Below are 14,204 nucleotides of genomic sequence, written 5' to 3' on the forward strand. Positions count from 1 at the left end.
GGGCCGGAGCCTGCAGGCTTGCGTCTCTTGCCGTGGCTTCTGTCGGGACCTTGGGGGGGATTGCAAAAGGAACAAGATGGGCCCACCCCTAATGCGCTAACCACCTGCTAAAGGGATCATACTGGTCAATGCACACATTCCTAAACTGGCACTTGGGGCACGCCTGCTCTCTGACCTCCCCCACACACAGGCTTCTTGTTGAAATCTGTTGTCAATTTTGGTTGACTGTATGACACAGTAAATGTACCACTCTTTTTGTGCATCTGCAGTTTGACCATCCCTTCGTCGAAGTCCACAGAGTGCAACGGTTTCGCTTTGAGCCCCGACACAGTGAGGCGGTCTCTGTGGAGGACTTGAGTGATCCCCAGAACAAGGTGGGATTCAGCCCCATTTGCCTACCAACCAGAACCTGTGACTTCAGTCCGGCCCAAAGCAACTGGAGCTGTGACGGGGAAATCCTGCCTCACACCGCCATTCAAGTGAGGTAGGTGACGACTCCATATTCATGTTTGTCCTGAAACCACAGGTGTCAGGGAAGACTGCATCATTCCTGGTGTGGATGGTCACTGGCATTCAACCAGTTTTTTATTCCAGAATTTATTTGTATTATTTTTTGCACTTTTTGAATGCTGAACGCTTTTTTGTGTTCTTTATTGAAGTTGTTAATTTAATTATCATATTTAGATTGTTTATTTTTACGTTTACTTCTTATTTGGTCAATTCTCATTTTTGATTATTATTGGTTACTTGGTTTCCCAATTGGCTTTTTTTTTATTTGATGTCATGATTGTGTTAATGAGTGATTGTCCTAATTTCTGGTTGTCTACTTTTTTCCTTCTCTTTGTTTTTGTTTGAGTTTTGTTTTGTTTTTTTAGTGGTGAAATATGTTTTTGAGATGAAAAGTCTTGCAATTCTTTTTTTGTTGCTCATGTGCTTTGGTTCAGTCATGGTGATTTTTCTTCTTTTTTTTTAAGCAATATTTGGCGTGTTTTTTTTTCTTGTCATTTTGAAGGGGTGTTTGCTTCCCTTTTTTGTTTTGCAGACTTTTTTCACTTCAGCAATTTTTTATTGCTATCATGAAGCTGGTGATCCTAACTGTCAGCACCTGACTTCTCATGTTTGTTTCACCGGGAACTTGCTGTGTTCCACCTTCCTGCTGGACTCTACTAAGCTTGGTTCAGCTCTGTCGTTTCACTACAGCACTCACTACCGTCTCTGGGGAAAACAGCAAACTCCTGTGATATCATTTGAAATTGTGGCACCCACAACAATGAGAAATTCTTCTTCTTTTATTTATTTTTTTTGTCAGACATACTGTAATGATGCCTCACTCCTCTGGCCATTCGGCAGCATAATCGACTAAATTCATCCGATTTGCCGAACTGAGAGATAGTCACTACTCAGCCGTGGATTCAACAAACAAAGACTGGTTCAGGGGCACAAATGATTCGGCCAGAGTTCACAGACATGGTGCTCTTCACAGCAGTTCTGCTGATGTGACAGCAGACCGCGTTGTAATGTTTTCTTTACAAACCGCTGCTCTGGTGGGAACTATTTGCTGCGATTAAAAAGTCAGTTAGGCAAAAGTGCTAGTGGGTAAAAATGTCATTAAGAATAAATAAGTGCGTCGATGCCCATCATTAGCTGCTAAATGAGGAAAGCCTCCCACAGCGCCGGCGCCACGACCGCCATTTCACAGGAGTCCTTACTGTCCAGGTCCCCTTTTCCCCTCATCTTACCCCGTCCACTCTTTAAGACGGCCGCCGCGACCCTGTTTGACGCTTCATTTATTTCATGCTCCATTGTGCTCCGCCAGTGATGCATGGTGCGCTAATGTTGCTAATTTAATGGCCCTTCCCATGTTAAAAAGTCTACTCCCCTTTAATTAAAGCAAAAGTCCGTCCTTTTATTGCCTCTTCCTCCTGGCTAATCGTTCTTGGAGTGAGCCCGCCAGAGCACTGCAGGGATAATTAATGGAACAGCTCGAGCAAATCCCAAACTCAAAAAGAGCAAGGCGTCTTGGAAGAGAGAGCTTCTGCCTGAAACTCCAGGCCCCCGACAAGCAGCACGTCGGCCGCACCAGGATTTTTGTTTGCATAAATCGTTCGCTCAAGGTTTCAACCGGTGCGGGAGGTTTTATTATTTGGCAACTGCGGCAGGTAAACAACAGATGTAGCCCTTAATAAAGAGTTTGCAAAGGGAGCCAATGAATTTCTTTTCACCTGGAACCTGAATTGCATTTCTGCATGAATATCAGTGTTTCAAGTGGAACATGTGGCGGTAGCTCCAGTACTGAGCTCAACGCCAGCAAATGTGGGGAGTGGGGTGTTCTGATCGTATTGCTTCGTCTTATATGGGTACTTCTGGTGCTGTCACAAGGGTTACTTGGTTCTGAGGTTGCCTTTTTCCAACCACACCATTGTGTATCTGCCTTCTTTCTGGATGTTTCCATAGGTGTTTTTTTCCGTCCTTTTGGTGGCTAGCCTCCCGGAACCTCTGACATCTTTTCAGATTACCTTCCACTCAAGGCCACAGCACTCTCATCCACACAGCCTTTCTTCGGCCTATTCTCAGACTATCCACCTCCTCATCACTGGGATCATGAATCGGTGTCTTGGTTCAGCACACCATGCAATGCCCCCACTGTGACCAGCACAGTCAAGTACAGGAGTGAACTGCCTCTCCGGCTCCGCTCCACTGACCTGGGGGGAGGGTAGCTATCTGACTGACCAACCCTCAAAAGGGGAAGCTACTAGATAATCTTTCCAATAGTTTTTTTGAATGCATTTCTTTAACATAAAAGCCACAGTCAAACATAGAGGACGACTTCTGCATACCTTTGTACAGTTCCTGTTTGGAAGTGCTCACCCTCTTCTCAGTGTTGACCTTTAGCGGAACTGAGTCACCTTTCCATTTCCCTCTGAGGTTGTTGTTTGACAGAAGCTAGTCCTGCTGTCAGACATCAACACTGTACATCAGAGAAAACATGATCATTCAGTGGACATAGCTCCGCTCGACTGTGATACTAAGGTACAGTTATGTTGTCACATGTCTGTACAAACTAACACTACACACTGTCCTTGGTCAAACTTTTCACTATAGTTGATTTAACGCTTAGACACTCACTCCAACAAGCCACAATGTTTAATTCTCTACTCTTTGAATTGTATTTTTTGGTTTTGTTTTTCAGTGAAGAAGTTGCTGACTTGTTTGTTTTGTTATCTTTTGTTGACGTGAAAATTAATCAAGAGTAAAAACCCAGCGCAGTTTCACTTTCCACACTGTCTAGTTTTGCTCTCTGCAGTGTCTCATCCGTCACTGTGGCGTCTGCTACATGGACTGCAGAGGCTCATTGAAATGAACATAGTCATTAAGTTGATGGTTTGTTATTCAAGCTAAATGATGCATTATGCGTGTGTCTGCTTCTGCTCCACAGTGTCCAGCGCCAGCTGATTCGGCTGTTTGCCCGCGGCATCGAGGATCAGCAGCAGTGCCTGTTTGAGGAGCCGTGTTCACTGTGGGCCCGGACACAAGAACACATGAAGAGTTAGCGCAGCGACAGCTGATTTGCTGACAGCTTCCTGGACTCAGTGGGATATCTGCTCTCCCATGGAATGATCACGCGCTGCTCAGGTCTGTAGCTGTGTGGTGCTTACTGGTTCTGAGGTGGACTGGTCTAGATGAAGAATCTGAAGAAGCTGAGCTGGTTTTAGCTGGACTGAAACAAGCAGCAAGGCCAGACAGTAGTGTCCCTTTGAACTTACTGTTTTGTTAGAGCTCCTTTCCTCAAGCAGTTGTATGTGCAGTCTCCATTACTATCTACAGCATATCATAACAGTGTAACCACACGTCATTGAAGATGCAATAGGAAAGCACCAATGCCTGAAGGAGGAATCAGTGAAGGGCCCAAATAAAGCCTTAAATTATTATTTATTTGATTTCATTTCTGTCTTCATGTCAAATAAGTACGTGCTGAATCCCAAAAGATTCAACCAACTGTCGATAGCCCAAAGCTGAACATTGGAAAAGAACACAAAAGCAAGATGTGAGAACCAGCGCTGTAGCAGGCCACAGGCTCAAGACCTTCTTAACAATGCTAAGAGAACACAGCAACCTACTCACTGCAGGAAAAGCAGGACGATTCATCTCTGACACTTGTAGAAGTGGACTGAGAGGCTCTAATAAAAAGAGGTAAACACCTTGCTTGGACACTAACAGGACCTCAGTGGCGTTTGGTAATAAGGCAAAGTGGTTGCTAAGTGGTTTGAGTGGCTCCTTGTTGGCTACGACACACAAGGCAGAGAACATCTTCATGCGAACTGCTGGTCAAGTGAACTGTGAGTGTTAGATACGGGTCATGATCGAAGAGAACCACACATGTGCGAGCAGGCAGTGATGAGTCTCCTACTGGCCGTTTGGCAGATGCTCTTGTTGTCACCAGATGTTAACAGAACGCAGACTTCAGCAGACATAGATGCCATAACAATCACAGCTCTCATTTAAAACCCATTGATCTCACATGCCCCCTGTCCGTCCTCTCCTTCTGACCGTCCTAACTTTGGCTCCAAACTTTTCCACTTGCTGTCCCACTCACTTCTGCTCTCGTCTGTATTCAACTCTGCCCCTTCTATCGCTGTCTCCTTTTTCCTGTCAGAGCGACTGTCTCTGAAGTTCAACTATACCAGGGGTCAACTATCCCAGAACATCACTCCAACACCAGGGAGGGATAACCTCATGGGTGGCCACAGGATGATGCTTTCCTTATAAGCACCTGACCTGCCACCTGACTGGCAGGTCAGGTGAAACTGCTTGAGAGAGTGAAAATGAACCAAGGAGGTGAAAAATCAACATTATGAAGTAGGTAGTGAGCTTCCATAGGTTAGACACATCTGCTCTTAAGTGAGTCCCAGTTGGAGTCGCAGTTAAAGTTCTGAGGTGCGACCGACTCAATAGCAGAAGTGAGACAGTCTTCAAACAGTAGCAGAGTTTATCAAACGCAACAGAGTCCAAAGGTAATCCAAAATCAATACTCCAGAACCGCGTCGGTGGTGGGAAAAGGCAAACAAAGATCCAAAACAAGAAACTCAGGAATCCACTGACAGAGAATAATAAACACAGGAGGTGGGGAACAGCTAGAGGCTCGCGCTCCGGTGGGACCAAACAGAGAGGTAATAGAGTCACTTACTCAACAAAAAATGCTGGCAAGAATGTGAAGAAGCAACGTCCGGTACCAGTACAATGGCACCAAGCCCTTTGAATCAAGTGGCATATAACGACACGTTTGTTGGTATATATATATATATATATATATATATATATATATATATATATATATATATACCAACAAATATATATATATATATATATATATATATATATATATATATATATACACTACGGACATTGTTTGATTAATTGAAGGAATTAAAGAGAGGAATTCATTGCATGAAAACACTACATAAAGAAATGTTCAGAAAATGTGCAGATGAGAGGTTCAGAAGATGGTCTACACAAATGCATAGACTGCCACCCGGGGCACACCAACAGCCCCTGGGCATGTGTCAGGTCAGCACAGCAAGCAGGATTATGGCCAGACGATGTGCGTGTCATCCTTCCACCTTCCTGAGACTTGGCAATACAAACCATCATGACAAGTGAAGACACTCTCAGGTCTGTTGCGTAGTCACATTTGGTGCTTTAAGACTAACCTCCATTACACAATTCACGTATTATGTTTTGTTGCAATAATGAAATGATAAAAAGACAATGTTTTTCCGAATGACTCTTTTTGTTATTTGACTACTTCTGATTACAAAACAAACATGCAGGCAAACCTTCTGCATTGGCATTAAAAGCAAATGATTCTATTCTTCTCTGAATCCTCTGTTCTCATCCGCTATCTTTCTATCCTTCCCTTTGCGATCCATGGTCCATGACACACTCGCCGGTTTGTTTACAACAGGCAACTGTGTGGTGCATGTGTCGCAGGCGATGACAAAATCTATGTTGACAGAAATGGTGAAATTTAATATTCACATTTTTACAGCATTTGAAAACGTGAAGTTTGTGTCATGTTTGTCCTCCTACAGAGACCATATTAAAACAAAAAAATACTGGTTAGGTGACACGTCTGTGCATGCTGGATGCCGAGGGTGAGGGTCTGGTTGACTTCCCATCCACTAACTGTGACCAAATACAGGATGAATTCTATCAGATTTACCTTCCTCCATTTTGGTGGCCTTTTTAATTCACCAGCTTTTGCCTTCAATAGAAGAATGTCAGCTTTGCAAAGCTCATTAACCAGGCATACTTCATAGATCTGATGAATGCAACAAGAAGGAGACCACAGGCGTGCGATTAATCTTCTCTTAGAATGCAGAAGCTGTTTCCTGTTTGGATTGGATTACTCCTCATGTTACTTTAAATGTCCTCCACTGTCTTCTTTTGAGCTGTGAAATGTCAGCAGTCCTGCGTTCATAATTCCACTCCTTCGTTCTTTCTGCGTCTCCTCGTCTGGGTACCATGTGACGGAGCGCTGTAAAGTGAGCGCCGTGTTTCATTAGAGAACGGCAGACATCAAAAGGTGTTGGCTGAGGTGGAGAGGTATTTCCAGACTCCCACACACGACCCACCATCGCCGTGCACAGGATGAAAGAAGATGTGAACGGCAGGAGGCCAAACGCATTGGTAGTTTCAATTTCCTGCTGTGTTGTGGACTTCAGTTGAGGGTTTTTCTATTAATGGTGGACCTGCTGAATCATCACACAGATGAAAAAAATACATTGATTTCTGATGGTTGACTTTGACAAATGACTTTTTTTTTTATCTAAAATGGTTGAATCACGTATTCAAAAGTGGCACAGGGGCCACATGTGCGATCCTAACTCTGCTTAAATTCTACCCAGGTTTTGCACGCTAACAAACTGAAAGAAAGGGGAAAACATATTTTGAAAAGTGAAGTGCCAAAATGTGTTAAATGTAAATGAAATTAATATGAAATTTCATATTTTTTTGTATGGCATCATCACACTCCTCAGTAGTCTAATCCATGGGTTCTTAACCTTTTTGATCTTGGGGCCCACCTTTCCCAGAACAAGTTGGCCTGAACTGATTCATTACTCTGGCCATATTTAATCTACTGACACGTTAACAAACCCAAACCTTGTGAAATGATATGAAACCATGTGATCATTGCAAAGATATGTGTCATCGAAAAGCCCCAACAAGCAGCAGAACCAGGTGTAAGTCACATTCATCAAGTTTACTGAAGAAAAAAAAAACGGAAAATACACTTGATGCAAACAGTTGAGAAAATTGGAAAAACTGAATAAAATTCAGAATAAAATAAATATTATAAAACCATGTCTAAATGTCAAAAAATAAAAATAATTTTATTTAAACTCCAAAGAAAATATCAGTAAATGAAAGTATCTCCATAAAATGCTCTAATTCATTTTCAAAACAGCTTGGACAGGCGCTTTCATGAACTGTTTTTACTGTTGGGGGCGCCATCACTTTCTTCTCCATAGTTGTTCACTGTCACAGATTTGTAGCGGTCAAGTAGATTCAGTGACTCACTACTGCCACCATATGTGGCTACTGTATTAAAACTGAGCGTCCTGTGGCCCAAAGGTGTAAAACAAAAAAGAAAAATTAGCAGCCCTCTTGGAAGGATTAAGAATCACTGCTCCAATCGAAACGTTTATTTAAAATTTTTTTACTTTTTTTCCCAGTTTGTCCTAGTCACTTAGATTTTTTTTTTTTTTTTTATGTCCCAGTCATATCAAGGTCTTTTTAAACCTTTAGAAATGTAATTTCAAGACGACTGAGCCTCTCACCCTGTGTCTAAGAGACAGTTTGATCCCCCCTGCGGAGGAAAATTGTTTCAGCTGCTTCTTTTACATTCAAATGACAAAAACAGGTTTGTATTCTGCAGTTGATTCGTACTTGAGTGTATGTCACCGTTAAAATCGCAGCCGTCTAATGAGGTTGTAGGTGATAATCCTCTCGATGATGTGAGTCATATAAAGATGGCAAGCATCAAGAACAACATCTGCTCCATCACAGTTGTTTCACACTCTTCTTTACTGTCAAAGAGCGATGATAAACACAGTGCGGAGGGATCAGCAGTTGCGGCACGTACAGGAAAGTGTGAGGTCAGGAAATGTGCCCAGGTGACAGGTGGATTACACCAGCCAAGGTTGTATGACAGCCATAAATACGCTGTGCCACCGCGGCAAACAAACAACGATCGACGTGTCTGCTGGTGTGGGCGGCCTACATCTGTGAGTGATGTGGAAGAGGTGAGAAGACCAAACACTGGAGAGGGAGTTGATCCTGCAGATGGGGCGGTGGTCCAGACAGCAGAAGGGCACCCACTTCTGGCCGCATCGATCCCTGCAAACTCCCGGCGAGAGATTTAGATCAATGAGGCCGTAACAGTCCATCTTCGCAGTCGGAGCCGGCACCGACCCTTTGTCTCTCACTGTGTGTGTTTCGGAGCGAGACGCACAAACACACACTCAGATATCGACTAAACTGAACCGACTCAGGACTTGACAGAGACGTCAGAAGATTGTTCTATAATTTGTGATTTTGGCTCATATTTTCCGAATAAACAATTATCAAGAGGCAAATTCAAGTCGGGGGCAGCTGAGGTTGAGAGTCTAGCTCCAGGGGAGTGCATGTGGTTTGATTGCCAACCACACTGAAGTGAAAAAAAAGAAAACACAAGATGTTTTACAGCAGCTGCGATGTGGATCAGCACCACTGCAAATAAACTGTCTACACCGAGCAGAGATGGACACTAGAAATTTAATAAAAAGGTGGATCATGCGCCTATAACAACACTTTGTGTTGTAGAAGCAGTGAGGCCTACAAGGAGATTTATGGGTGTGGTGAAGGAGGACATGAACTTTGTAGGTCTGAGAGAATTGGAAGCAGAGGACAGGGTGAGATGGAGGAGGATGATCCACTACGGCGACCCCTGAAGGGAGAAGCCGAAAGATAAAGAAGAAGAGCTGCGAGGGAAAACCCGTGTTTGTTTTTACATTTTATAAACGACATGCTATTCATGGCCACTAGAGGGCTCCATAGCGCATAGTACAGCTTGGTGTGTGTGTTGATTCACATACCGTCTGTAAGCCTTCTTTTGGAAGAAAGTGAAGTGCCTTCACATATAATAACAATCAGAATGACTCCCACACTTTAATGGGTGGATGGACAAATGTTCATAATATGTCACACGTTTACATCCTTGTAATTGTGTTATCAACACAGAGAAAAAAAGGAGAGCTGCTGAAAGGATTGTTGTTTAAATGATGTTTTGGACAAAATGCTAGAGAAATCTCCCAGAATTGACTGACAGTGGTGTGCGGCAAAAGGGTGGACACAGTCTGCTGTATCAACTGGACACACAGGGAGAGCCACCTGGTCCATTTGAATGGGTGATATGTACTGTAAGAACAGCCATTCAGTGAGTGGATAGGTTCTGTATGAGCTGATTTACAAGACTGGAAGTGACTCATGCGTTCGCTAGGCAGTTGAAGTGACACAATCACTCGAAGTTGCTTCTGAGATGTTTCAAACAACGATGTTGTAAAGTCCTATCAGTCCAGTGAAGATGAGCGAAAGGTTTTTTCAGAGTCTCACACATCTGAGTCATTCAACAGGGGGAGAATGCTACACATCTGAGTGAGTCCCTTTGCCTTGCTTTGCTGGATCGGACATGATGCTGAGTCACGGAATTGCAGTGTGAGTCCCAGTCACTCAGGTTGATAAACAGGAAGTTAGTAATACCAATAGGGTTTCGCACCACAGAACGTGATCCAACTAACTCAGTGAGTCTCTGTAATCTGCTCAAAGGGAAGTCCATCCAACTCATGAAGTCACACAGTCCTTCAGTTAGTCATTGTAGATCCAGTGATTTCCAAAGTCAGCCAGCTTCTGTTTTCACAGCATGATGCTAGTGGGTGACACACCACACTTTTAAAGAAAAAAAGAACTTGTTTCCACAACAGTGAATCAGCAGAGACTAAATGGAACCCTTCATGAACATGATGAGCCATCACTTCCTCATCTTCGTTCTCCTCCACCACCGAGTCTTGAGGTGAGCGGAACCTGCTGCGTCCGCACTAGCAGCGGGTGTCTTCTGCAGCGACACGTCATTACCTCTGCAAGTGCTTTGTTAGCAAACACAGTCCTTTAGCGCGGCGTGTACTCATTAGCATGTGCAGTTCCTCGTCAGCGTGGACTGCGTTATTTTCTCCCTAATGGTGCTTGAAGTAATTACAACCTGTAATATCGGCCGGCGTGGCGGCGAGCAGCAGTGTCGCGGCGCGCGACTTCCACACTCACGTGCCGCTGTTCTCCATTAAACCACACCATTAGCCAGAAGGCAGCGGGAACAGAGAGTTGGGTGGTAGCGCTGCTCCGCCAACAACTGTCTGCAGACGCCAAAAGTTGGTCAGGGAGTCCACACCAACGATGGGTTCGCGTTTCACAGTAAACATCCCACTGTCTGTGATTTGATCAGCAAAAACCAGTATTTTCTCTGGTACACCACCTTGGTTCATTATTTTACGTAAGGAGGAATGAAGATGAAAATGTGTGCCTGAAGCCCAATAAAAAGGTTTTTTGTAATTTTTTAAATGTTGCAGAAATTGTCTAGAATACATTTTTAAAGATGTTTTTCGATCAAAGTAAATCATAAGACTATATTTTTAGTATTTAATCGCCTTTGTTTTTAAATAAATAAAGAGATATGAGTCTGTTTGGCAATATAGAATAGTCTAATAATGGTAACTAAAGGCTCTGGGTAGTTTGGTTGAACACTCCTTGCAAACCGCCATTCTAGACTCGTTCTAAAATATCTGAAAAGTTCAACGCGGTATGCCGACTTTGAATCTCACTTTGCACTGTAGCCATGACGAAGGTCGGAGCAACCTTCTCGGTTCCACAGAGGATGGATTTATTTATGAACTGACAAAACTGTCACAGGCTGTTTCAGGCCACAACCAACGCCACTCTCTGCAAAACCTGTCACACACTAACCGGCAAACCAACCAGCTACACTCACTCACAGCGCATGCACAACTGCGGTCCCTGTCAGCACCAAATGCTGCAGGTGGATGACACCCGCTGATTTGAGCTCCTGAACAACCACACCAGTCTCGGAGAGAGAGTCCAGACACCCTTCCCAGACCCTTGGATCAGTTCTTTCAAGCACCCTCCAAAGCTAGCCACCAGACACCTTTGATAAAAGACTCCATCACCCAAGTTTATTATTAGACAGGCCCTTTATGTTTAGCTACCATCGTTGATGTATGCTACCTTTTGGATTTCACTGAAATGGATGACGTCAGAGAAACATTTGACTTTGAACTCACGTTTCAACAGGATTCCAATATCAGTGCAGTGAGCCGACATGAGTGAAACGGCTGCCGCTGTGAAGCAGTTTGCCCTGAAGAAACCTCTGACTGATACTCCTTTGCCGTCTCCAATCATCCTTACCACACAAGAACCCTTCAACTCCTGAGGGATTTATTGTTTCCCTGGTGTTTCTGGTGTCCTCTTTTTTTTTTAATTCACGACTCAGGATGATGGAGAAGAGCTTGCTCTGCTGGCGGCCAGAATTTGATAGGACACAGCAAACAAAAACTCAGTGGCAGAGTTCAACTGTCATGAGAGGGGAGTGATACTTTTGCCATTCAGCTTTGTGTTTGTGCCTGCACAAATGTCCTTCAACAATTCGGTTAAGTGAGTCCATCTCCTTGACGAGTTTGGCTCGAGGAATTAGATCTGAGTCTCCATTATGCCTGGATGCTGTTCAGACTCCTTGATAAGATCCTTGAATTACACAAATCCGAGTCAGTGTCTTTGAAATCACTGGCCTAACAGGAATTTGGATTTATGGAATCACCCTCCCATGTTATTTCTATTAGCTAGAGCCAGGCCAACCATTGAGGCCAAGGAACCCAACAAGGTGATGGTGCGGGCGCATTACCCGTGAGTCAGAGCACTGCTGTGAGAAAGCGCTCTTACACACAACAGGCTTTTAGCTAGGATGAAGTCTGCAAAACATGAAAAAATGGACGCCAGATTCTCGACGGTAGTTTGGCCGCCAGATGCCGCCATTTACCAGTGCAATCTGGCAGCCTAGATACGGTCAAGAATTGGATGTCCATTTTTTCATGTTTTGCAGACGCCCAGACGCCCAGACGCCCTCCTAGCTAAAAGCCTGCACACGAGTGACATCTGTCATTCATTTTCATTGTCACATGAAAATATTGAATCACACACATCTGACTGAGTCTCTGTTCCTTAAGTTACTTCATGAGAATCACAATATCGAAGCTCACAACAAACCTGTATCAAGTTATTGGTCTGGTCATGGTTGAGACTCATTGCATGCGCATGCCCGATTGGTTGAGTGACTTGACAGAGTGGCTCAGACTAAAGAATAGCTGGTCCACAGACGAGTCAATTGGTTGATCTGTTTCACCAGGGCAGGATTTTACCGACTCATAAGACCTTTACATGAAGTGTGGCTAGATATGCTCCAATGATCCCGAATACACTGAAAACCTATGGCACGTTTGTTTACTTTGCGTCTTTTATATTCCAGCTGGTGATAATTTTTCTCTGCTGACTGAAACAGAAAAAGTAGACGTAACATTTTCCCAAAAGCTGACTCAAGTCACCGACGTATCTCTGTCTTTGCCACCTGGAGAGTTTCCTTTCATTTCCTTTTTCAAGAATCCGAGTCTTGCTAGTCCACATAATTTTCTGACATCAAAAATCTGAGAGAAGGAAAAAAAGCAATCGACTGCACCGCTCCACTTGTGCTCAGGAGTCGAGCTTCACCTGAGGTTCTGAGGAGGAACATATTCGGCTGGACTGTCCTCCAGTACTGGTAGGCATATTTATTTCTACAGTTATCTGCGTTGGCGCCATCTGTCCAGGGAGAACTGTGCTCGACCCTCTACTGCCTCCATCAGGTCAGTTAGAGTACTGCAAGAAAACTCTGCGAGGACCACAGAAAATCTAAGATATGGACTGTATTTGTGTATACAAGGTTTGTTTACTGCATCCATTCATTCGGGTTAAAAAAAAAGGTTTTCATGAGAAGTTCTGCTGGAAAAAAAAAGTGCTTCAAAGTTACAGCAAACAACATTAAAATACTTAACAGGGGGAAAAAAATTCAAAGTTTGACAATTTTCATTACTCTCCTGTAGAATATAAAACCTAACTACAAAGTCCATTACAAGACACAAGAGGCAGAGTACAAGTACTCTATAGCAACAGAAGACACTAAACATGAAAGCTGACTGTCTAAAAATCATATGGTAGAAGCAAAGATAAAATGGGAACTTTAGTCAGTGCGGAATTCAAAATTTGACAATAGAAAAAAAAAATCCTTCCATCCATATTGTCCCACTAATCTGAAGCCTGTATGTCACCACATGAGATCAATACAGGGTCCTCATGACTCAAGACACTGCACCCGTCGCCTCTCACCCGAAAACCTACCAGAGAACATGATGCCAAGTTCCTTAAACTCTTGCTCCTAGAGAATGAACTCGTCTCCGTCATGGTATTATTCAAGAAAAACAACTAACACTATCAACAACCGAATAATGGGGAGGTTATGCATTTTTTGGGGGGGCTCACAAGTTTAAATCCATTTTTTGCCCAGTCGTCGAAAGTTTGTGTAACCAAGGTTAAAAGTAAGAAAGTCTGCTGAGAGGCAAGTCAAGTAAAGGCAGAATAAGAATCAGTAAAAAGAGAAGCGAGTTATCGTTCCTCAGGCCAGAGAGCGGCTCGCTCTGCTTCCCAGCTAATGGTGCGACTTTCCCGGACACATTTACATTTGCAGCCGCTCTGACCCCGTCATAACGCATCTCTCCCTCATTTGTCCTCGACGTCCATCCGAGTGCGATAATGACCGCATTGATCAGCCATGTCCCCGATGGGTCGTCGAGTTCCAGAGAAGAAGAGAAAAAAAAGAGGCGTGGGTTGAGTTGGGCGCTCTCCGAAGCTCTGCATTAGCAAATCAAATATCCATCTTGTGTGTCGCCCGGCTCAACTATCCAGACCATCAAAAGCTAATCTGGCGCAGTGTTTCAGCCTCGCCCCGACAGTTTTGGTGTCATCGCAGATGCTCCAGGGTAGAAGAAACATGGACACGTTCAAGTTATGACAGG

At 43.8% G+C, this 14,204-nt stretch overlaps 1 protein-coding gene across 2 annotated transcripts in view; it reads left to right on the top strand.

The window, feature by feature from the left end:
* The window catches only part of cerk (ceramide kinase), a 51,666-nt gene extending 46,334 nt beyond the window's left edge, over positions 1-5,332 (top strand). For both annotated transcript variants that reach the window (XM_053862453.1, XM_053862454.1), the window contains 2 exons: positions 270-484; positions 3,437-5,332. In XM_053862453.1, the coding sequence (XP_053718428.1) occupies positions 270-484; positions 3,437-3,551 (330 nt within the window). In that variant the 3' untranslated portion in view covers positions 3,552-5,332. The remainder of the gene's footprint in view (positions 1-269; positions 485-3,436) is intronic.
* Positions 5,333-14,204: the final 8,872 nt, after the last annotated feature.

This window comes from Synchiropus splendidus, chromosome 4, assembly GCF_027744825.2.
Source record: "Synchiropus splendidus isolate RoL2022-P1 chromosome 4, RoL_Sspl_1.0, whole genome shotgun sequence".
NCBI classification, from domain to species: domain Eukaryota; kingdom Metazoa; phylum Chordata; class Actinopteri; order Syngnathiformes; family Callionymidae; genus Synchiropus; species Synchiropus splendidus.